Raw genomic sequence first — 25,465 nt, forward strand, 5'->3', positions numbered from 1 at the left:
CAGGTAAGTTGAAGAGACTTCTTGGAGTAAATAAGAAAGTAAAAGAAAGAAAGAAATGAAAAAAAGAAGCACATGTAACCTGTTTGTGGGGCTTTCTGCCTTTGGTTGGAAATTCAGATTTGAATTTGGATGAGATTTACTCAGAGACAACCTCTGAATAATTGCATTCAAAAGAAAACAGAGAACTGAAAATGAAAGTATTAAATGCTGAAAGGACTACTGCTGTATGTAGTTTTGTTTTGCCTGCTATCAGTGTACTCAAATGGAAGGTAAGAGTGCAGATGGCTAAAAAACCTTCAGAGACTGAGTTAGCAGCCATTCCTATCTGGAGACATTCAGGAATCAACACATATTGCACCAGCCTTTTTCAAAATGCTGTATGGCTCCTGAGTATTGCAAGCAGTACTTAAACTGAGCAAGTGGAGCACAACCATTTTCTCTTTACCTGACTGAGAAGTACCACTTTCACTACAATTACAGCATAAAAAAATCCTACAGGCAACAATTAATGAACTCTCTTACTAAGGAATAGTATGAAGAGAACACAGTCACATATCTTGAAGTGTATATGGTCCCTCATTAAAGCCCCTTAGGCAAGCTGTCAATATACAAGAGCTCTGTAAAGGTATTATCTAAGACAGGATTTCTTCATTTCCGTATAGAGACAAGGAATAGCACATAAAGGAAAATGAATGCAATGGAAATATTAATGTTACATAGCTCCCTCTTAACAAGTATTACTTCTGCCATATTTAACACTGTTGGCAACTGTAAACCTATTACATGCTTAAAATTCACAATGAATGGGCAAAAAAAAAAAAAAATGATGCTTTCTAAGGAAAGAGTCTATTGCAGTCAGCCTTGTAAAAGAAACCTTTTAGTGTCAGTGATAATGAAAATTCTTGCTACCTATGGCTGCATTAAAATGGTGTCATGACCCGGCAATTTCTATTCAGTGCTGTCACATCCATGCACTGCACAGATCAGGATTGTCATCATGTAAATGTAATAGGATTCTTTATCCTGCATTGTTGCTCAGCTGGCAACTGTAATTCTAAGTTTCCTGTGAGTTGTGAATAGCAGCAAGGGGCCATGAATAGCTTGGAAACCTATATTTTTTCCATTTATTGTTTTAAATGCAAATTACACTAGTAAGTCAAAAAAATCACTTTTGTTAAAAATACATTCAGAATTAACAAATGCCAAAAAGAAAAGAAAAAAAAAAGACACATTTGGATTGTATCTCTTGCGTTCTGAATATTTAAGTTTATAACAAAAGCCCAGCCTAGAAAAATAACATTCTTTACTGGATTTTGAGGAGGATACAGTTGTACAAATCAAAATTGTTATCCAGATATTCTCACATTACTGTGCTCTAAACTGCTTCCAGAAGAGATCTGTCCACTAATCATTTAGTTTAGTAGTCAACAGTCCTAATTTCCTTTTAATGGTGGTGTTCTAATTGCAACTTAAGTAAGGTTATGAATATCAACTTCATATAGGCATATATGTATATATATATGTGTAATCCATGTGTGAGTGTGTGTATATCTACTCTATATGTAATATATGAATAAGCAGTTACCACTGAAATACTTAATCATTAAATGTTCTTCCTATTTCCTAAGCACTTTACAAACATAAACAATTCAAACCTCACACAAATATGTGAGGCAGATATTATTCCCTTTGTATAGGTGGGAAGACTAAGACAGAGAAATTAAGGCCTTTTTTTTTTTTTTAATTAAAATTAGGCCCACAAACTATTTGTAGATGCTTCATTAAATTTTCTGACTTCTAAAATTGCTAACTACCTGTAGTTGCCATTTTGTGGGAAATCACTAAAAGGTATGAAAAATTATCTGCTCAAAATTGGATCATCAGTTAAGTGCCTAAACTGGTTTCTTTCCATATTAAGAAAATGATTTTTATAGAAACATGATTTTGATTAACTGCTATACAGGGAAAGCTAAAATACCCTGTTATGACACTTTCATTCCATTTAAACCTCTACACTGTGTTTAATATTATACATCTGCTACATTAAATATTACATAAAACTTTCAAAAATTTTCAGCTTATGGGAAATTTCAGCCTGGCACTTGGAAATTACTTGATTTCCAGGGACTGGAATGCAGCTCCACCCAGAATGAGCTCAGAATCTCAGGTACCCAAGTCTGAAAAATTGAACTTGAGATCCAAAACAGCATCAAATGTTCTACTGGATCAGGCTTAAGCGACTTGCCTAATTCATGCAGAAAATAATGAACAGGACCTGGAGCTCTGGCCCCGTGCACCAGACACTCCCAGGATTATGCAGCCTCTCTCAATAGTTATTCCTGTGTATTATATATTCATACACACACACACACACGTACATAAATATATATATATATCTCACTGAATAAATGTAAGTATAATTCCTGAACGTGTCCTGTATGTTATCTTCACTGGTGAATGCCTGTTCCTCTGTCATTGTCCAGAGTGGTGGTTTGCGACACTTTACATCCATGCAGACACGCAAAGGCATTGGTTTATATAGGGATGGATACGTGGAGTTTGTGCATGGGCTGTGGGAGCTCAGAAGCAACGTGGGCACCAGGGTTTGGTGAATGAGAAAAAGTCAGTCATTTAAGGGCAGCTCGAGTGCTTCCACCCACTGACCTTCCCCCTTGTCCTCAAAACCTATGTGGCCACCACAGGTGTGGTAGATGTGTGTATTTGCCTGTGCAGGGTCTGAGCAAAGAAACAATGACAATTCAAGATCCTGAAAAGCCTGAGTAAAACATTAGTTTCTCCTAATGAAAGCCACCTAAGTGCTTGAAAATACAGATCAGATTTAGAACAAAACATATGTTCCTAGGAGTTCAGAGTATTTCATATACACATTGACCTACTAGCAAAATTCCCAAAGGCATCTTGTTGCCAACTACGTAACAGCACAGTTTTTTTTCAGCCACAATAATACAGGAAGATAAAATACACATTCTAACACACAACAGATCCCCCAAATATACCACAAAAAGGTCTTCAATATTTCTTCAACTCAGCTAGTCCCTTCCCGCCCTCCTCAACCAAAACCAAAAAATAAAATATATAGATCCCTTAGGGTGCGATTAGAAAAAAAAGCTCACTTACAGAGAATTTTCAGTTGAAATTAGATATAAAAGAGTAAACATAGCTAGTACATATTCAGTTGGCCTTTGTTGATAGAAATCTGCAGATGTCTCTGTAGTTAGTAAAAGACATTTAGAGATAGCTATAAAAGCACCTAAAGTGCGATAAACAAAAACAGCAGGATTAAGAAGCACTGTTTATGTTGCTTATTTCCAGTAGGTTCAATCATTAGTTTATGTTACCCCTTCCCCCTCCCTGACCCCCCAAAAGATCTTATTTCTTTTTTTCTTCTTCTTTTTTTTAATCATTATAAATGGTTTGTTTCTTGACCACTGTGGAGCCTCAAAAGTAAAGCACTTTCTGATAGCTGGCAGTTTTCTACTTGGTCACTCTGGAGCTATGGAGCAACAGAGCCTTATTCCCTGACATGAAAACAAAACAAAACAAAGAAAACTACTGACTTAGAAATCGTTCAGAATTAATGACAGCGTGTTGAGCCTAAAGGACGTTACTTCAGAAAGCTTGCACTGAGTTTCTCTGATGTGCAATGCAGTTAGGTTAAGGCAAGTATGAACTGTACAGCCTTCAGGGCTAACAACGTGCTGTCTATTGACTTCTGTTGCAAGGTCATCCCAGTATTCTTAGCCTTGTGTTGACTACAGAGACTGAATGCAGCCAGGAGTATGGAGGGGGATCCAAAAGCACTGTATTGGCTTGGTTCATGTCTTAATCCAGATGGGCCCCACTGGCGGTTGAGGCTGCAGTCCAGAGGAGCCAGAGGGAAGCACCAGCGCCTCTGCTCTGGCCCTGTGGTGCTGGGAATCAGGAAGTAAGTCTGGGGCATCTCCCTTAGTACCTGTTAGAAAGAGAGGCTGAATGCGTCTGTTGCATTTTGTCTCATTGTTCAATCAGCCTTTTTTTTTTAGCACAAAAACTGGAATTTTTTTGCTCTTTGAAAAACCAGAGGGCAATCCCAAAGCATTTTCTTTGACAGGTCCTCCAGCCCACCTTGAGCAGTCACCGTTTTCACTTTGACCTAGGAGAAAGACAGGGAAACAAAGATGTACATAATCCACCAGAAACATTCCTGATTATTGCTCTGCAGCTCTGGTGCCCTTTTGCAAGCCAGTGTAAGCCACTAACCAGTAACAGCTCAGCTGTGCACAGGTAGGAGAAGACAGAAAGGAAAAGGTGTTTGTTCAGGTGATCACTTGGTTTCCTTTGGAATACATTCAGAGAAGTCAGCACAGGCTTAGTAAACCATTCAAAATCATACTTCAAGCAGGAGTAATTAGTTATAGTCAGACAGCCAGTGTCAACCTCAACTACTGTGTTTAAACCCAAGCTTTTACAATCTGAGGCAGAAAAGATGCTGTTGGTTCCTAGGCAAGGCTTTGCTGGTAGTATTGTTGGAAAGGTTCATCCTCTGTTGCCATAACACCAACATCTGCCTCTGATGCTGAGAGTCAACGTAATAAAATAGGATGCATTGATTTCAGAGCAGCCCTGGTGTGTGTGTGTGTGTGTGTGTGTGTGTGTATACACGCATATATGTAGAGGTTTGTATGTGCATAATTATGTGTTTCTATGTATATATGGTACACATGTATGTGTACATATATGTATATACATATGTATATATACATAGTACAAGAATTCTCAGACTTCTCAGTACAAGGAAAGCAAGCTTCACTTCAGGGCTAAGCTGCTTTTGAGCAATTTCTCCAGTGCATTAGGAATCAGCATCAGACATGCATGCTTTTTTTTTTTGCTTCACTTCTTCTTTTCATGAACAAGCAAGTTTATCATGAGGAAAGGAAAAAAAAAATCTCTTTCCTGTTCCTCCTCCCTACTGTGGTCATGCAGTGCAGTCTTGTTCCACAATCATAACTGTATTTTTTTCATGTGCAGCAGAACCAGTGCATACAGTGTTTAGTCACCATCCGCGGTCACCTCCCAAGAGCAGAATTCTCTCTTGACAATTGATTTCCATCATCTTATTGTGTTCTTGTCCCATTGTCTGGAGATGAGCACTGGCATCTCCAGCACGAATGCTGGGAAGCTGTTTTTTAGGACATCAGCTGTGGTCACACTGCATGGAGATACATGAGCAGTGGTTCTGTCCCGTTAAAATGCATATTCGTTTTGAAGGGACTGCATAGGCTTCTTGGCTTGCACAGCATAGAGCACACTGTTGGCACTTAAATAATAAAAAGCCATTTATAACAGGTAGATAATAATCACAATAAGAATCCTCCCCCAAAACATCATTATTTTATAAGCAGTGTATATAAGCAGTATAAATTGATTTTTTCTTTAAAAAAAAAAAACAACACTGATTTAAATTAAATGTGAAATTGCAAGAGTTGACATAGAAAGTTTCCATTGGAATTCAAAGCCTAAAATGTAGAAAAATAAACAAGGTGAGTCTAAATCTAATAATACTTGGCAATTTATGGAAACAGTAGTCATAGACAGTCACCTCAATTTGCTATCTACGCTTCCTTTTTTGTAAATCAAGATTTTTTTCCCTATCTGATTAATTTATGATAGTTTTGCATAACTGATGAAACTGTATGAATGTAGTGTGCATGTGTAAACTGAGTTGTAATACTCTTATTGGAAGAGCTCGACTGAAATCACAAAAGTATTAACTCTTTGATTAAGTAACTACTGACAGAATGGAAATGTTAAAATGAAGAGTCTGAATAAATCATTATAACTATTTAATTGCACATGTAGGTTTGTGTAAGTTCAGTATAAACTCCAAATTAACAAAATGAAGTGCTAACTGTAGCACAACAGGAGAAAGTTCAGGTTGCAAAACAGTGTGTCTTAACAGTTAGTAATTACTAAACACAGCATTCCTTCAGGATAATAATTAAACTGTGCATGTGTAAAACACTTCAATTTGATTTAAATCACTTGGATGTAAATCAGTCCGGCCTGAATTGAGACAGAAGTTTGTGTTGATGGAATTCTGTCATCATAATCTGCTAAATCAATTCATGTCTGCAAGTAGTATGGGGATAAAAACTGACAGCTACCACACAATTATAAACACCTTTGTATTGTTTCTGCATATGAAATTGTTTAGTAAATAATGAGGATGTTTTTATACTTATTACTGAAATACATGTTAAAAACTGCATTTTGCCAGAACCTCATCATCATTACAAGCTGATATTCTTCTGGTGAGTCCTCCAAAGCTGAGGTCTTTTTTCTCTTTCATTTCTATCACATGCCTGACATGCTAGCCAATATGTACTAGTATACCACAGATTTAAAAAAAAAAAGAAGTGTTACTGTGCTTTTGACAGTAGCCAGAATATGTAAAATAAACCATCTATCTCTGACTTCTCTTCACTAGTTGCACTTACTGTGAGCCTGGACAGTAAAGCACATAAAGGAGGCAACAAGTTGCCTTGGTCTCTTGCAGGAATTGAGATAGAGTTTAATATATTCTCTGCTGTCTGTGGATTCAACAGTCTTTTCTAGCAGTTGATAAAATCATGGAAATTGTTATACGTACGTAGCTGTATGGATGTATATGGGAATTGTTGTATCCTGAATAGATACAATTATAGTCTTATGACTTCAAGAGAGTACAGCAGCAGCATACATAAAACAGAGGTTTTCCCTATTCTGTCCTCTGCCTTTCTATGTCAAATTATTCTTATCTTACTCATTCCCAAGGAATGTTGGGCACTGTAAGGTGCAGGTGACTTCACCTAGAGAGTAAAGTCTTCTACATTTTTTTCTTCTCCTTGAATACTACAGAGATTAATGCTAATACTCTTTGGTGGTCAACATCCATAAGGATCCCTAAGGAACCTACCCTTCCTCCCATCAAATAACACTTTAAAACATTTTCTATAGCCTGCTGTTATCATATCAGTTTGTTTTGAATTCCAGTATATATTATTGCTGTAAATAGTGCTACAAGCAGATCAAACGACGGCTTGATTAATTTGACATTCAAATTTGTCACTCAACTGCCTAATGGCCTGCCTACATTTATGGAGCAACTGCAGTGCAAATACATATGCATGCACTCCTAGCATGCCTCAGTTGTAAACAACAAAAAGGTATTCCTAAATGCTGTAAAAGCTTCTTAAGAACAGGCTGCAGCAATTCTAGAGGACCTTGTCAAATACTATATAGTCAGAGGGAAACATGAAGTGTCTTTGTTTGACTGCTGCTGGGACATAGCAATACTTTTGTGGGTTGATTGGACAAAATGTCAACTTACATGCTGATTTCTGTCTCTCAGGTAAGACACCAAAATCACCTACACTACAGCAAGAATGCAGATTGAAATAAGGCAGAACATAGTTTACATGGATTCATCCAACATCTCTATCTCAGCTAAAAGTGTAAAAATATCACCTTTTTTTCAGTGAGTCTAGTTTTCTTTCCTGTCAGTATGAAGATGCTAGTAAATGTAATCTGCTGTTCTGGAAGAAACACTGAGAGCATAAAGAGAATGGGATAATATCTCAGCTAGAGGGCTCCATATGTTGATGCAAGCTATGGTATACTGAGAAAGAAATAGGATTAGAATTGTTCTAAGCACCTATGAGCCACACATAATACTAGGAAGGAAATAACATTTTCTAAATGCACAGCACTGCGCCAAAAGTGCAGGTGAAAAATCTTCACTTGAGCACAGACAGATGGAAAGCTGAAGTTAAGATGGCATTGGAGATACGTACTATTGTAATTTGAGATTATTAAAAAGCTCCTAGCAAAGCTCCCATAGGGCCCAATCCTAAGCACTACCGCAGAATTGATTGTACTGATGATAAAGGAATAAATGCCAGTTCCATGCATAAAGCTACTAAACCACCAGCAGACTTAGTCCACTAATCACAAGAAATGAAATTATATTCAAGGGTGTAGGGAGTGTGTGTTGGGATAGATACTGTTTTCCTGTATTTAGGTTTTTTTCCTCAAAAGAAATGGTCAAAAGAGTAACAAAGAAAAAAATTAAATGCTACTCCCTTGTGAGCTGTTGCTTACTATACTTTTGTCACGTCGGCTGGTGATGGTAAATAAAACAGAATTCAAAAGGCTGCAGCAGTGAGGTACAATTTATCTAGGCAGTCAGGGCTGTTTTGAATTGCAGTGAGCATCCAGAAATATTTGGAGATTATTATTTCTGGCTTGGTCTATGGCTGTGTATCAGTTCCAGTGTGAATGTACTCCAGTTGAGTCTGTGTGCTGAAATTTATGTATTTGGCTGCACTTCTAGGCAGGATGGAGTTTCTCACTCTCACTGGATAGATAAAATACTACTTTCTATTCAATCTATTTTTAAAAACAATATGTTGCTATTTTTTTCTTTTATTATTATAATTTAATGTAGAGACTGGAAATGAGGCACAGATGTGCTTCAGTGAGCAGATATCTGTATAGTAGAGACTAATACTGAATGGATCCACTTTTGACATCCAAGTTTTGTCAGCTGACTAGTTTTTACTAAATGAAATTTGTACTGCCTTGGAGTGGAATCTGTATGAATGGAAATGAGGTAAAACCAGGTGAGAGCTCAGTGTTATTTAAACAACAGTGACACTTTGTATCCAGCATAAGAAATCATTATCATCCAGCAGAAGAGTAATGCTGGTGCTTAAGTGTAGCTTGAATTCAGTTGAGCAAAAAGGCTACTGCCTATTCTGAATTTTTAAGTGATGTAATCTTTCACTTTAATGATCCTTTAATATCAGCCTGCCACCGCAGAACATCTCAGAAGTTGAGTACTTACATATACATGGGCTGTAGCTGTAAATGAGATGTCTTCTGTGGGCCTTGATAGCCGTAAGAATCAAATCCACCTATGAAATCAACTGAAAAAGAAGCAAATTGCCTTCATTAGAAACATCTTTTCAGAAGTGATAGGCATTACCATTCAAGAGCCACCCGGCACAGATTATTTTTGACGGACCCCCTAATAATCTGTTAAAACGAGAACAGCTAATTGTGATGATGCATAAAACGGGTGAAAAAAAAAAGGAAAAAGGAAAAGCTCCTTCTTTATCTTTTAAGTGAAAATAAATTTTAAATCACAGAAAGACAATAAGCAATAGAAGTCATCTGTCTGTCAGGAAGAGCCACATATCACTCTTTTTCATGTGGGCCACCTGACTGGAGTACAAAGCAACATGCTATTCAGACATTACAAATGCTAGAAACCATTTATTTGTTAGTGTGAATACATTGCTTCTGACTGTGATTACTGTCTGCCTTGCTGACATACTGTGGTTTAGTGATGCAGAGGAGAAAGCACATTGATTTGACTCTGAGATACAGAAGTTTCCCTGATTCCCTCCTTTGACATTTGGGTTGCAATGCACAGAGGGCTGGAACAATTTATCTGAGCTTCAGAGATGAGACAGATCTAAGGGAAGCAGCATTTCTCTCGAGGCACTGGAGGTCTGTAGGCAGGTTGCTGGGTGGGTGTTTTTTATTAATTCACAACCCTTCACAGTTCCCAATGGTCTTCTCTTGCTTATTTTAAACAATTTCCAGGGCAACTCAATCTCATCTGACTCTGAAACTCCTGTTTCTCTAATTTAACACTCTTTTTACACAGGTAAACGCACACCCTTTGCTTCTTTTGCATCAAGGGATCTGACTGTTGGCTTTTCAGGTTTATTTGTGGACACCTCTTGTTCCTGACATATTGTCTCTCACACACAGATGTGAAATTGACTTTACTTTGAAAGAAGATGGAGAAAGAGTTCAGATATAGAAGTGCATTCTTCACAAGTCTGTACAGCATTACTGTCAGACTGGCTTTGTGTACATTAAAACATAATAACACCAGAAAAAGTAATAAAATATTTTGACAGAAGATGCCTTATTGTGAATATAAACACAGTAACATTCCCACAAAAATCACAAAATGTAGATTTATAACTATTGGTTTGAAAACTTTCACAGTGGTTAATGTCCTTAACACTTGCATTTATGAGATTTTTTTTTTTTTTTTTTTTTTTTTAAGATATCCCTCAATATCTACAACACTTAACGGTGCCTTTACATGCACTCCAAGTGTTACAACATCATGTTCTTGTAATCCTCTGTCCATATCCAGCTTGCAAACAAAAAGCCACCAACACTCTATGTTGGACCACCACTGTTTGTCTCCATTGCAACCATGGGCACGTTGAACTTGTCATCCACCTTCTTTCATGGCCAGAATGACCCCTGAAGAAGTCATTTATCCAATTCTGTGCCCTGTGGCAGGATTAAATATATCCCATCTCAGAATGACGCTTAACTAATTAATCTTTGATACTGGTCGTGAAGAAGATTCTATAGTCTCTCTGTGTTGCCTTTCCATGTGCCTAACTTCCTAATGTCTAATTTAAATTTAATTTCCTGCAAATTAACTACTTTTCTACTTTTTGGTCTTCTCTTCCAAAGGATATGAAGAAAAATGAGCCTTTTTTTTCCTTTTATGACTATTTTAAAGTTTTTTTATAGATACTATTTCCCTTTTTTTTCCTTTTTTATTTCTTTTCCTTTTTCCTTTTCTTTCTTTTCCTTTCTCCACTTTCTCTTTTTTTTCTCCTTTTCTTTTTCTTTTTTTTTTTTCCAAAGGCATCAGACTGTTGCTAAATAATCAGATCTTTATTTGTATATTTTGACACTAAGCATAGTCTATCCAAGTGGTCTTTTGTCTGAAGAATTCAGATTGATCATACTCCACAGGAGTTCTTTTACACTTGTCTGTATTGAATTTCATCTTTTTCAGTCCACTTCTCAAGTTTATTCTGGGTACTAATCCCAACCTTGCTCCAAACCCTTCCAGTTTGGTTTTATCTGAAATTTTTGTAAACGTTTTCTCCTCTATCATCCTTGCTGTTAATAAAAACAATGAAGCTCATTATCTTGCTATTCAAAGTCCCACTAGGATCCCATCTGAAATGTCATCCCAGCTGGTTGATAACTGAATTTCAGAGTTTTAAACAATTTTGCAGCAAACAGAATATATCTGGACAGTGTTTCACTGGCTTACTTGCAAACATCTCAAAGAGTCAAAATCTTGCTAAAATCAAGATAAATACCATTTGTTGCTTCCCACTTATTCACTGCCTGCAACAATCAGAAAAACTGTATTACAACTTGATTGTATGTTTGAAAGCACACTACATTAATAGGAAGAGAATGAAGAATTTACTATGAATGTTATTTAGTGAAATACTAAGTTGGAGGAGATGAAAAAAACCTCAAACGTAATGAATGCAGCAAAAAGAATGGACACATCTTTGCTGTAACTTTTTGTTGTTGTTGTTTGTTTGCTTGTTTTTGCTTAGTTTTGTTTTGTTTTTCTCACTCTTGACCTTTGACAAGATGTACGTTTGAATGAATATCTCACTGGTGTCAATTCATGAAATTTATCTGATGTGGCTTATATCGAATTGTCCTGCTTCACATTTTTTGTCATCTTCTCAAGACCCTTCATGCAACCAGTAAATCATTAGCAGAAGGCTGCAGGGATTGATGCTCTGTTTTACAATCATGGGATAAAAGGTCTCAAGGGTGCCTTTAGGGTTGTTTTCAGAAAGGAAGAACAAAACAATGTGTTAAAAAAAAAAGATTTCTCTAAGTAAAACAAGTTTGTGTGGGCACGAGAGAAAGATGCATTCTGAATATCTCCATGTGCATTCATCTTTGTCCTGCTGCACAAAGTAAACACAAAGTGTTACTATACCAGATTGTTAGGTAACAAGACAAGCTCATAAAGCTATGTTAGGCTGATAGCAGAAGCTCCCATGTGTGTTACCAAATGATCATAGGATCACCAAAGTTAGAAAAGATCTCCAAGATCACCAGTCCAACCACTCACCTACCGCCAATATTTCCCCACTAAACCACGTCCCTTGGTAGCACTCATGACTGCACCAACTCCATAGGAAGCCCATGCCAGCACCTGACCACTCTTGATAACGAGAGGGCAGAAAATACTATTGAGACCTTGTTGAGACGTACAAATACAATGCAACAACAAACGTGGCTAGGTATGTAAACATAAGTAAGAGGAGGTGAATTTCAATGCAAAGAATTTCAGTAATTTCTTTGTAGCAAGTTTGATTCATGGCAGTAGCTTCTCAGTTAGCCTTGCAAAGCCTGCAGTGTCCAGACTGCGCTAAAAGCTCCCTATGGACTCTGAGGTAGTTTCTTAAAACATGCAAAATGCTGCCCTTTCTGCAGGCATTTTATCCTTGCTGTGCCTGAAAGGTCACTAAAAGTGGCGTTCAACTGATACATTCCTGGCAGCAGTAACACGAGATGAATAAAACAAGGCTCATTAGCTGAATTACTACTAAGGCTTCCATCCTTAACCTTATCCATCAAACATGTTTTTTGACTATTCTATTTTACATTCATCTTACTTGTCACTGTTATCAGAAGTGTCTCTTTTGTCACGTTTTGCTCTAGTAAAAGCATGTGTGTATACAAACAAACACAGAATCCCATTCATTTGAACTATTGGATTCTGAGATGCTTATTTTCTTAGCTGGATTTAAATAGTATAATAACAGTCCTATTTATTTGTAAAAAATGTTACAGGAAATTTGGCCTGAATTTTTTTCTTCCTTTGCTGGTGCTAAGGGCCTTGTGAGGCATGAGATGGTGGTTGTAACTGTAATACAAACAGAACATTAGCTTCAACATAGGGATATATTTTCTATTGTTTTCTAGAGCTGTTTTCCTCCATTTCTGCAGAAGATTTTTCCCATCTTGTATTCTATCCCTTGCGGGCAGCTGAAAACAGTCAGATTGTCCCTTCCTACCCAGATTCGGGCGCTGGTAGCCCAGTGTACACACTGTTTTCTGTGGTCACCCAGCTGCCTTTCATATTACCACTGGTTTGTGGTTTTTTGGAAACCTTTGCGTCACAGAGAAGTGGGTTTGTGCTTACTTTCCTCACACAGAATCACAGGGGTTGGAAGGCACCTCAAGAGCTCATCAAGTCCAGCACCCCTGCTAAAGCAGGTATCCTACAATAGGTCGCACAGGTAGGCATCCAGATGGGTCTGGAATATTTCTAGAAGGAGACTCCACAACCTCTCTGGGCAACCTACTCCAGTGCTCTGTCATCCTTACAAAAAAATTCTTCCACATGTTGTATGGAACTTCCTATATTCAAGTTTCAAGCCATTGCTCCTTGTCCTGGTTCATCCTATCTGCTCCTCTTAAAAATGGGTGTGATGTCATCTTTTTTTCCAGTCAGCAGGGACTTTACCTGACTGCCATGACTTCTCAAATATCATTGAGAGTGGTTCGGCTTCTATACAAAACCAAATCTCACCTTTTCTCTGTGATATTTATCCACACATAATTAAACACTACTTCCAATTCAGAATGGCTAACACCAACACTCTCAGTCTCTACTCCCTGTGAGCGATGGTACAGCTCTGCCTATCATTTGGGGTTACAAGTTAGATATCAGCTTTGGTTTGTATATGATTTAATTTCTGACGATTATTTTTGCATATTGAAGAGGAAGACTTTTCTGTCTGTTGACACAGCTGTAACATTTACCCAGGGCTCTTGGTGTCAAACATCATTACTGTTCCTTTTCTGAACTCCCTAAATGTTGAGTTAAGGAATCAAAAGGGCAGAGCTTTGGCTATGATGTTCCTCTCTGCATCCTGCTACTGATTATATCTTCCATATCACACCAAGTAGAAGCTAAATCTTTCTACGCTTAAAGCCTTCTGTAGGGACTCCACATCAGTCTTTCCTTCTTCAATTTTTAATGCTAAGTTCTGCTCCCATGCTGCCAGCTTGACCCGTGTACTTGTAAAATTTCCAAATATTTTCCCTCCTTCTGAGAAGTTTTTCATAAACAGTTGTCTCAGTAGTGTCAGTGCACTGATATTCTTGTCTACCACAGGGACTAATGTTTGTTCATTTTGCTTGCGCTCAGCAGCTGCCTGTTGTCTGATAGATTGCAAGCTGCAAGAAGCAGAGCTGGCTTTTGTCTTTGTAAGGCTATTGGCATCATGCTCATCCTTAAATATATTAATGAATCTGTAGCACAAACATAATATTAAAAATTTACTACTGTACATAATAAAGATGGCATCATTTAAAAAGTCCTATTACAAAGAAACATATGTGACTGGACATACAGGTGTGTCCTGCATGGTGCAGCACAGAAAGTGAACATGTGGTGTACATGTGCTACATCTGCATTGTGAAGGCACTGATTCAGGAGGGCAAAGATTCAGGCCCCATAGCCTCAGGGAAGCAGTGATCAAATTCACTGCACAGCAAGGCACCACTCTGTGCTCCTGGCTAGGATGAAACACATCACTGAGACAATGCTGGTGTACAAATGTCTGAGGAAGGAGTGAGTTACGTACAACTGCTGAGAGTTAAAAGCTAGCCAAATTAAAAAAAAAAAACAAAAAACAAACAAAAAAAAAATGGAGGGGAGTAAAATAAAGCTTATCTTTAATAACCTTGGAAATGAGAAATAGAAAAAAAGTATATAAAAGAACATATGGAGAAACCCTTGCTCCTGCAGCTTTGCCAGTATCCTGCCACCCACCACACTGGTGATGATATTTCCATAGGCATTAGGGCTTAGCCTTTCTGTGCTGTGAACATGGTCTAGTGCCGGTTACACAGTGCAGCAAGCAGGAGGAGATTTGCTTGAAAATAGTCTCAATAAAGTTTGTTTACAATCATCATCAAACATTATTGCTCTTTGCATTGAGCACATCACAAAAATTTAGACTCACAAGGCACGGATAAAGCAGGGAAGGAGGGCATTTGCCAGGAAATGCAGCTGAACATTTCCTGCCAGCACAAGGATGGTCTGCAATGGCATAAGGACTTGGAGGCAGGACCTGGCTCTTGCTGTGCAGTGAGCTGTCTGCAAGTGCTTCTAGCTCTCTTATTTATTAGGTGAAACTGAAACACTGGGTTTTTAAATCAGAACTTCACAGCATTTCTGAACCCCACAATGTCCACAGGGGTATGGGAAAGGCCCACACAAATTTCTGCAGTTTCTCAGCTCATATTCTGCCCCGTTGCCATTATTTCCTTCCTATTTATTTCTACAATTGTCAAATTATTCTGATATTTGCCCCACTTTTCCCCCCCTCCCCCCCCAGATTCTTCTCTTCTTTTGATGTTATTTGTCAGATAAGGTATCCTTGTCATCTTTACCCATACCTGCTGGATGACAAAGGCTCAGGTTTTTTCTGTGACAAGCAGTGGGGCTTGTCCAAGCCTCATAAAGCACCTGTCAAAGATGTCTGCTCAGCTGCAAGAACAGTAGTAATCTGTAGAATGTGTTCTTTTTCTAAGCTGGACAGACCTGGTTATTGCCAGATAACAGCCATTTACTTCCAAATGTTCTTACTGGGCAAAAAAAAAAAAAAAAATCTAGCCCTGAAACTGCTTTTGTCTGATAATGCATTCTAGGAATTAAAGAAAACGCAGACTAGGGCTGAATTATCATAGAGCAAATTAAATCAACGAATCGCTAGAATAAAATTGTTCTAAGCCAATTCATTGCTAGGGGCAAGCGATAAAAAGAGGAAAAAAAGAAAAAAGAGATAAAAAAAAGGGGAGGAAAAAGAAAATGCCTGGGGCAGTGGCCTCCAAGTGTGACCACCGTACTAATAAATTAGAATAAGACTCATTAGTAGGTGCAACAAAGTGGAGAATTAAAGCCCAAATCTATGAAAGTTAACAACCTAGTAATAATGAAGACTTATCTAGCTATTTAAAATGGAAAGCAATAAGGAAAACTTCAGCAGAAGGAGTGCTTGTAAAATGAATTTAGCACAAAGTTACATCCCAAGCATGTGGGAAACTGTAGGGAGCTCGCACTGATTCTCAGTAGGAGAACACCAAGGTCATGGGCAGGTGGCCTCTCCAGGGCTGCTGGAAGTGAATGCAAACCTGTCCCAACCACAGTGGCACATCAATACCCCCTTTCACCCGAGATGTTGCCACCCCTCAGTTGGGGCTAAGCCTGGCTGGCTGTGCTACACCTGCTCGTTTTGGCAGGTCCCATCAAGTAGCAATAAATGATTCAAATGTAAATGAAGTCTTTCACCACTGATAAAACAGAACACTACAGTCTGCCTGAAATCATTTTCGATGTAATTGTCTTTTTTTTTTTTTAAACCTTGCCTGATTTCAAATATGTTTTATTTTTCAACCTCAACATATTTTTTTCCACATTTCCTATTCAGCCGTGGCAACAATCCGGGAATGCGTTAAAAATCAAGTGTGACTTTTGCTGTCAAAGCTGTCACTAGTCACTACCTCATTTCTGCCACCTGTTTTACACAGCCATGAGGACAGTGTTATATATGAGCTAGATTTCTTTGTCTTCTTCCCCCAAAATAATTAAATAATGATAAGACAAGTAGTATTTACAAAGCATTTTGGTAAAAAATACTTTTTTCTTTTAAAAAAGATGCTAACTGTTCATTCCTTCATTCAGCATTCATGCGTTGATCTTTTCCAACACTTCTGCAACATGTCTTCCTTGAAAAGATAAAACATAGATGGTGAATAGTTAAAAAAAAATGCAATATATCCCTCTGGCTGTTACAACACACTGATTTTATTAAGCAGTATTCCATTGTGATGAGCTGCTGGAATGGAAATATTACTTCCTTCAAGCTCCACATTATGTTATTTAGACATTTTTAAAACTTGAAGTAGACAAGCCCCACAAGAGGCAGTGATGGATGCAAGGGGAGTGGCAGGGAAGACAGCAAGGGAGAACAAAAATTAGCATAGATGAAGCCAGCAATAGCACCATCTCCCCCTATGTGTTTTTATTTATATATTTGCCTCAGTCCTGTCTCCTAGGGATTCCTTGAACATCAACTTCATTAGTTATGAAGGCAGCAATCCATAACCAATTTTCTTTTCATGTCAAGCTTGTTCATGTATAAACCCAGCCCTTTTGTTAGAAACATTTGCAATTAATCCCACAAACAAAGAAAATGCAAATTGTACAGTCTACCCTAAGCAACCCCTCTGACTCAAGGTCCTGACCACCATCTATTATACACTAAAATGAATTGAAATTCCCACTTTGAATCTAACCTAATTTTCTAGTGATAATAGGCAAGGATTCCCAGAAGTACTCTACGCATCTTGATAGTAACATCCTAATTTCCTTTCCTGGTAAATGTTTTAAATAAGATTTTAACACCAAAGGAAATTAACCTTTAAATTAATTGTAATTATAAAATGCCATCACTGATTTTGTCTTCAGACTAATTACTTGCTATTATTTAAACAAACTGCACCTCCTCTGAGCTTTAAGTTTATTTCTCTCTCTTCAGTGCAGTACCAAATGAACCATGATCAGGCTGTGTAATGTTTCTCAAGCCCTGTGGCACCTGCACTGCTCAGGTCCACTTGCATCTCAAACGCAGCCAGTCTCAGTTGTCATAGTAGGTTTTTTCCAGTACTTTAGTCTCATACTCTGCAGCTCTGACATCTTCAGCGTAGGCTTTTGTATAATCAATGGATATAAAGATGTTATAATTATGAAGAAAACATGAGAGTTTGGCAAAACAGATTATAATAACAAAAAGAGAATAGACAAAATGCTTACCCACATCCTGGGCTCACTACATAACTCCAGAGGAGGGATCTCCAGAAAAGATCCTTTCCTACTGGCAGTCAGCTCTTAAATGGGTCTAGGAGAGGTGGAGCCAGGCTCCACCCCTTCCTGCAGCACAGGTGAATTGCCTTCACCTGTGCTCCTGTGGCTAACTCATTGCTCACCTCAGGTGATCAATCAGAGGTTCAGGCCGTGATTCAGCAGTTCCCAAACAGCTTTCTAACTAGCAAGCAAGACTCCTAGGATGCAGAATGTCTCTGGTCTGCACTGTTGAGAATGAGATGCTCAACAAGAGCCTTCGGCTCTTGAGGAAGTTCCATCCAAAATAAGAAATGACTGGAAAGAATGACATGAGAAACAGTTTCTGATATTTGAAAAAGGATGATTCTGTATAGACAACTCAGAAGTTTCCTAGGTGTTCCTGGTGGCAGAGCAGCTCTCCAAGCCAACTCTCTTTAGGATGACTACCATGAGGCAGTACCACGGGATTTCAAAGGCTTCACTCCTTCTGCTTCCATCAGCATCATAGCAGCTGAAAGGCATCTTATTTCTCTCCTTTTGATTTACTTTTGTTCATGTAGCAGTCACTACCCTAAATGAAACAAGTAAACAAAAAAGCTCCTAATTTAGCCACAGGCTATAAATTAGAGAGCACAGCTGAGAAAAACAAACTTTAGCTTCAGCTTTTGTAGTTCTTGAATTCTCATTCATGAACTACCTGTTCAACAGCTGGAGAACAATTGTTTTTAACGTTGGCTTTTAATTGTTACTACATTATTTTGTTCCTATACTTTCTTTTAAACTGCCTGGACTTTTCTTAGCATTAACCAAACAGATCAGACCATCGATTCATCCTGTTGTGAATAGTGTTTAACAAAGACAGGGCAAGATGCTCCTTGGTGTTACTGACTACAGTAGAATTCCTGATGATTGGTTTAAATTGTAGGCCTAGTTACATATGGCTGTAGGTATGTGAGATGAATCCCCTTCTGGTATTTTGTGACACCTGTGAGGGGGCCAGAAATGCAAGAGTGTTTCTCCTTACCATACTGCAATTCCTTTATGCCAGGTTCTGCTTCTCTTACTTTGATGATTTAAAGGGTTTGAAATGAAGAATCCCCTCCCACTTACCAAAAATTAACCATAAATTGAGTAGTATTCCTTCACAATTTGAAGGAGGCACTTGAAGACTTTGAAAACCTGTGGTAGCATGGAAAAAAGTGAAGACAGAATGATTGCTTGGTGCAAGACAGAGGGCACATTACACATATTAATGGTAGGTGCAAAGGTAACAAAACATGTCTGAAGTGCTGGAACTCCTTCACCCAGGAGGCTGTGTCAGATGAAAATGTTGTTGGTTCAAACAGAAGGGTACATGTTTAGAAAGAAAACCCCATTGTTTGCAGCCAAGTGAGACCACAATGAGACCACTTCTGGCAAGTTCCTGAATTGCAAATTACTGCCACAATTTTCAGGGAGCCACAGACATTTTCTTAGGTGTCTGTATGGCATGTATATGTCCAAGCATCAGGTATTCTTCATTGCTTGATATAGGATATTGAGCTGGATAGAGCTAATACTTCCCTTCTAATTTTTTTGTTCACGTTCATGTGACTCCAGAGTCACATTTAGGCTCAAACCTGTACAAAGAAAGATTGTTTCAGTTATCCACAGCCACCCCTCAACATTAGATTCTGCTCCATCTCTTCATCCTTTCTAGCCTTCTCCTATCCTGGTAGTCTCAGAATGTACAGCCTTATTGACCAGAAGATGGGAAGAGAAGGAAATAAGGAGAATTAATGCTGAACATTTGCTACTAGTTTCTCTTTGTTTTTAGAGATTTTTAAGTAGGGATGGAAGCTGGGGTATTACTTCTCTGTCATGTCTCACTAAGCAGACTGTGAAAAGCATTTGGCACAGAAATAAAGTGATATCTAAGCATATTCTGTATTTCAAAAGTGCCTTTCATCCCAGAAGCTCACAGTTATGAGGCAACACGCTTGCAGATTTCTCCCTGTCATTATTTTCCATATTAGACAAGGGAAACAGGAGTATTGTGAGGTTAAACAACCTAACCATAGGTGGAAACTAGGCTGTAACAGAGCTAACAATAAAAGACTTTTCTCCCTATTTTGATATGTTTATCAAAGTCTCTCATCTCTTACAAATAATACATTTAATACTGTCTTCTAAAAGAAAATCTTTTCACCATCTTTGTACTACATAGTCAGGCATAGGATCCCAGAATGGGTTGTTGTTTGGCAGTGAGTTTATTGGCACGTAACAGCTATGCTGTATTGCATACCAGGAGATATCCACTATCCAGGGTATTGTATTCTTTAATGTTTTCTGTAATTCAAATAGAATCTTGAATTCAAGCTTTTTCAGAGGGGAATAAAATAATTTCAAAAGGTTATCTAGAGCTTTATTTCTGTGTCAGACAGCCACAAATGCTGGGCTCAATGGGATATAGAGTAAAAATCTATTTAAACTCAGTTGCAATTTCTTTTTCTTTACTCTTTACCTAGTAACAATGCTGAGAGAAAAGAAGACAGTGAATGTGCAAGTTGAATTCTTGCTAGTGTGAGATGATAGTGCAAAGGTTGTACCTCACTGCACTCTGCGAATAGTCAGGTCAGATTTCTTCTGTTTGCCTTGGAATTGTGATATGGTGGGTAAAAGCTGCTTTCTCCCCTTGTTTGGAAAACAGCTCCAAACTGGAGCTGGATTAGGATTTCACTGTAGAACGCAGACTGAGTTTGTGATTATCTCCAGTTATTTGGACTAAGATTCATTCCTGACCAGAGCAGTCTCTGTAATAGCAAGGCAGTCCACTTTCTCTCACCAGAATCTGCAAGGAGAGTATAGAATTCACTCTTCAGTAACATAGGTTTCTTTTTTTTCCTATTGTTTGCAGACAAAAAGCCCCAGGAGGATGAAGCTTCATTGCTTGGAATCCAGAGTTTTCTACTAAATATCTGTGTATTTAATAATGTTTTCAGAAATACACTGAATTTACTTTACTAAGGCAGTAACATCTTATAGCAGGGTGCCAAATTGCTAGTGAGGAAATGCACATTAAATGAACATTTCAGTGTTATTAAAAATAATGTGCAGCCTTTGAAAAATGCAGGACTAATATGATTTTGGAAAGCAAATGAGGTACTCCGGTAAGTTTACAGCTGTGGAATGCCTCCAAGTAATGATTGTTGCTGACATTTTCATGCTTTATTTTTAATTGCTACAGCTAATAACACTAATGAAGAAAGAATGACAATAGCTTAGTCATTCCAGTGGCAATACTGAAAAGGAGAGTGCTGAGTTGACAGCAGTCCTGCTGGGCACCCATCCTCCCTTGTCTTTCCCAGACGAGACCTGAGCTGCCCCAAGCTTCAAGGGTCATCCTCACTATACAACCACAGGGAACAAGATGCAGAAGGGACCACCAGGCGTGGAGAAGCACTGACAAGAGAAGTAACTGGGAAAAAGCCACCTCTGTCTCATTCTTGGAGATGGCTGCTGTGTTTTGGCCCTGGCGTTCACACTGTTAGGCTACTGCTTGAGATTACAGTGAGAAGGAAAGCAGCTTTCTTTGTAATTTTTGACGTAGATTTAACCCAAAGCATGTTGTTCTCATGAAAAGTAGTTCAGACTTGTACTTTGATTTAGAATGTTTCCTGCTGGATTTATTTGGTGTGTGAGTTATCAAAACCCCAAGGCTTACTGACTCAGCCTTACTTATGACCCTGATTTGATCACTCTATTGTTCCATTCTTAATCCTTCAGTGAGGTTAGAATAGGTTAATCTAGTGAAATACTTGCTTAATTCTACCCTCGCTCATTTGTTCTTTTAAAAAATCTTCATGAGGAATAGAGAGATAGTTATTATTTCAGCTTCCAATTGCTCTGAGAGCAAAGCTAATTCAGCTGAAACATAACTTGATTGTGTTTCTACAGATGAGACTCTACAACAACAAGAGACGAGGCACCTTCTCTTTTCCAGAGAAATGCTGATAAGCTGATCTGTTTAAAGTTTGGAACACTCCTCTGGCTGGCTATTAGAGATTGCTTGACTCCTGCTGGCTCAGTGTTCTTGCCTCTTACATTTCTTATCTTGGCCGCTGTTGGCTCCCAAGACCCATTAGCAAAAGAAGAAATGGAACTGAACATATGGATATTCACCAAATCCATCACAGGTATCAAAAGGTTTTTTCTACCAACTCTGTCTCATCAGATGGTATTTGGGGTTCCTTTGGAGTGTGCTGACATGGTTGTCCTTATGGTCGTCTGTGTTTGGCAGGAGGGCACCCCTTTCGTACAGTTATGGTTGGCAATGAAAACCAGAAATCTAGATTTCTCCTGTGATGCCTATGAATACAGAGGTGGTTAAAAAATGTCTGTTTCCCTCTGTTGTTCTTCCTAGACCACTTTGGAAGCTGGGAAAGAAGTGTGGAGAAGTTGTTTTGTGGCAACTGGTCCTCCACAACTGACACATCTTTAACACATCAAAGGTGCACAAGTGCACAAGCTGCCAAAGTGCATGCAAGCACAAGCCCATTCTCACATCTTACCAGGCATGGATGCTGAGCAGGAATTATGGGCAGCACAATAATTCCTGCTGTGCTAGATATCCAGTAAGCCTGTGGAAGGGAGCTCACTGTGGGCAGGAGGGTTGTCTACATTCTTCTGTGCTACAGAGCTTTCTTCTTAGCAGCATGCCAGATTTGGCACCTTGAAGTATTGTGAAATTAAATCTGTCTTAATTTCTACTGGGAGCACTCCCTGTCCAGTTTTAGTCTTAGAATCTTTTACTCAATTTAGATTTGTTTTCTTGTGCTTTCTCTCTCCTTTGGCAGCATGTCATTCTATTGCACTCCTCTGGGAAGTAACAAATCCCTTATGGATGCTATGCTATTTAGTGTTTATATTTGATAAGAAGACACCTAAACGTACCTTCTTCAGTACTTTCACAGATGGAGTTGTCTCATGCAGATCAGGCAAGTGTGAAGGAGAAATTTATGGTACCTCAAGGGGCCAAATCTGGTCTGAGAGTTATTACTGTATAGGGATAACTTAGCCACCGTGAAGTTTCCTTTCACCATTTTTTCCACCCAGGCTCCCAAAGCAGTGAGACCACATGGCAGGTGGAGTGGGGCTTTATCCCAGTGTGACAGTGGGCTCTGACAGGCTGTCAGGATGGCTCACTGGCAGGAAGGAGAGACCTGGTGGAAGTGTGCTAACAAAATAATAAAGGCCTCAAAGCAGGCAAGGCAACCACAAGAAAAGGTTCAAAGAAGCATGACAATCTGTGGCTTCTGAACAACAGGGAGCTCCCTCAGCTGTGAGTAGAAAACAATAGCATATTGGCCACGGTGCTTTGATGCCAGGAACACGTCTTACAGCCCACAGGAGAGATCTTCCAAATGTGCTCTGACTTCTGTGCCTGTTCAGCAAGCTAAGCCACTAGTCCCTTCCTTGCTTTTTACTTACATTGTTTCTTAAAGCGTTGCAGAAGACTGACAAAGATTTAAGTCCTCAGAAAAGAAGGCAGGATGGTACTAAAAAGGGATTTCACCTAGGGGCAAGGATTCAGCATCCTCCAGCACTTAGCTGGAGAGCAGGAAAAAGCACATATATCTTGAGTCCATCTCTAAGAAATGAAAACACATTCAAAGTGCACCCCTGCTCCACACACTTGTCCCAAATTCTTTTTACTCTTATGCCTTCCTCACCTCCACAGATACACAGACAACTGAGAGGAGCATCATCTGAGAGACCTCCGAATGAGGTTTAGTTTCAGCACTAAATCTTCCCTTGATGGCTCACAGTGGCACTGTATTGCCAATAGATTACAGGGTTTCAGCTGCTTTCAATACACGGCGGAGCACACAAAGGAACCCCTGCCAGCCCTAGCAGTGCTCTCAGTCAAATAAAAGCCTTTTAGCTTCCTGTTGCAAAACTCTCTCTAGGATTCATGTATATTTTATCAAAGTTACATGCAGCTCTGATACTTGCTTCTAAAGTGCTTTAGCACGAATCCCAAGATGTACTGAAACACTGCAGTGGCCCTTTTTAAAAAATCAAGGTTAGAGTAGAGAAAAAATAAAATGGCTTGGCTTCACTGCATGTATAAAAAGCAAATTCTGATCAACAGGCTTGTATTGATATAAATAAACAAAAGAAACACAAACATACATCTACATTAAATCATTTTGCTCCTTGTAATTGTACCCTGGGAGTAGCACAAAGAGAAACTCCTCAGTTTCACCTCTCATAAACGAAGGTCCTGCAATGATCTAAAGCTATTTCTTGCCAGAAGTGCTTCTACAATACAGCACTGAGGTCAACACAGAAGAGCTATACCCTCAGTGGAAGCCAATTACTGCGAAGACAGTTAACAGCCTGGAATAAGAAAAAAAAGAAATAAAAAAAAAGAAAAAAGGACAAAAAGGTTGTGTTTGTCAACTGGGATTTTTTTGTGTGTGTGTGTCTTAAGAAAAGAAAAAATTACAATGATCTATTCAGAAGAAACGTGTGTATTATTTTAAGCTACATTTCATGACTCCTTTGTCTTCCAGGCATTTGGAAATTTTAGATCAAGATAGATGGACAGAAAGCAAGTTCTGGCTACAGAATAATAGGGAATTAGGTAGAAATCAGCAAGAGCCAACACAGCAGAGGGGTGATTTAAAAAACAGAATTCATTTTGTATGTAATAAAGCTTTAGTACTTACAGCTGTCCTCTTCTTCAGTAATACATTTCACAACATAACAGGCATAGATGAAGCCTGCCAGCTGAAACAAAATATAACAGCATTAGATGTAAAGCAAATACCATAGAAAAACATGAGTTTGTTTTAGAAAAGCAGTAACAGAAACAACAGAAAAAGCAAAATTCACTAGACTATGTTTCATGAGGTAATGATAATTCTTTATAACAATTACTTAAATCTAAGAATGAGTTAATTTACTTATTTTATGTAATTCTTTTGGAAATTGTCATGAGTTGTCATTTTAAAAAATGCAACATATCCTTCAATAAAACTTCCAAAAATTGATCATTTTTTTTCCATTGCAGAAATATCTTATTTTTATTATTGAAAACCAGAAAACTAAGTGGATGGTTGGATGGATGGGAGTTGAACAGCTGCAAATGTAAATATTTATACCAAAGTCAGAGTTATTTGTCAACAAAACCTAACTCTCTTGCAGAACTCTGCTTTTTTAGCAGAACGTTGCCACCTAAACTTAGGTCAAAGTCAGTACACTTATAAACCAATGTTATAATGATGTTTTATCACTTGAAATTAGGGCTGTGGATCTGACTCTGGGATGTGTTCCCTTATCTCCAAACACTCCAAGCCTAAAGACATATCTGCCAATTTGGGTAAGTCTGGATGTGTTTGCATAAGCATCTCATGTTGCTGCTGGCAAATTCAGATCTTGTTCCCTTCATTCCTCTCCTCAGAACATGCCCAGAGGTGAATTCTAAACAGAAATAACAGAATTTAAAGAAATTGAAAATCTGGAGAGGTGCTTGAATACCATGGCAGATTGCTTATCTGAAACCATCACCCGAAAAAACACAAAAATAGGTAAAAAATGGCAAATATCACAGATGCCATGGGAAAAAGTATGATTTGAGTCCTCTGCCAGTCCTTCCAGCAAGTTCTGTTCTATGGCCAAGACGTTACACCTACAACAGATGCAACATAACAGCAT

At 38.5% G+C, this 25,465-nt stretch overlaps 1 protein-coding gene across 3 annotated transcripts in view; it reads right to left on the minus strand.

The window, feature by feature from the left end:
- Positions 1 to 1,097: 1,097 nt before the first annotated feature.
- The window catches only part of NKAIN2 (sodium/potassium transporting ATPase interacting 2), a 517,696-nt gene continuing 493,328 nt past the window's right edge, over positions 1,098 to 25,465 (minus strand). Inside the window, exons 5-8 of one of the 3 annotated variants that reach the window (XM_085217383.1) lie at positions 24,478 to 24,538; positions 8,885 to 8,966; positions 5,071 to 5,317; positions 1,098 to 4,153 (exon numbers count right to left, since the gene is read on the minus strand). In XM_085217383.1, the coding sequence (XP_085073509.1) occupies positions 5,245 to 5,317; positions 8,885 to 8,966; positions 24,478 to 24,538 (216 nt within the window). In that variant the 3' untranslated portion in view covers positions 1,098 to 4,153; positions 5,071 to 5,244. Of the gene's footprint in view, positions 4,154 to 5,044; positions 5,318 to 8,884; positions 8,967 to 24,477; positions 24,539 to 25,465 lie in introns of all 3 variants that reach the window. The other 2 variants (XM_085217382.1, XM_085217384.1) reach the window with 2 other exon arrangements.

Source organism: Meleagris gallopavo, chromosome 2 (assembly GCF_905368555.1).
Source record: "Meleagris gallopavo chromosome 2, MGAL_WU_HG_1.1, whole genome shotgun sequence".
NCBI lineage: Eukaryota > Metazoa > Chordata > Aves > Galliformes > Phasianidae > Meleagris > Meleagris gallopavo.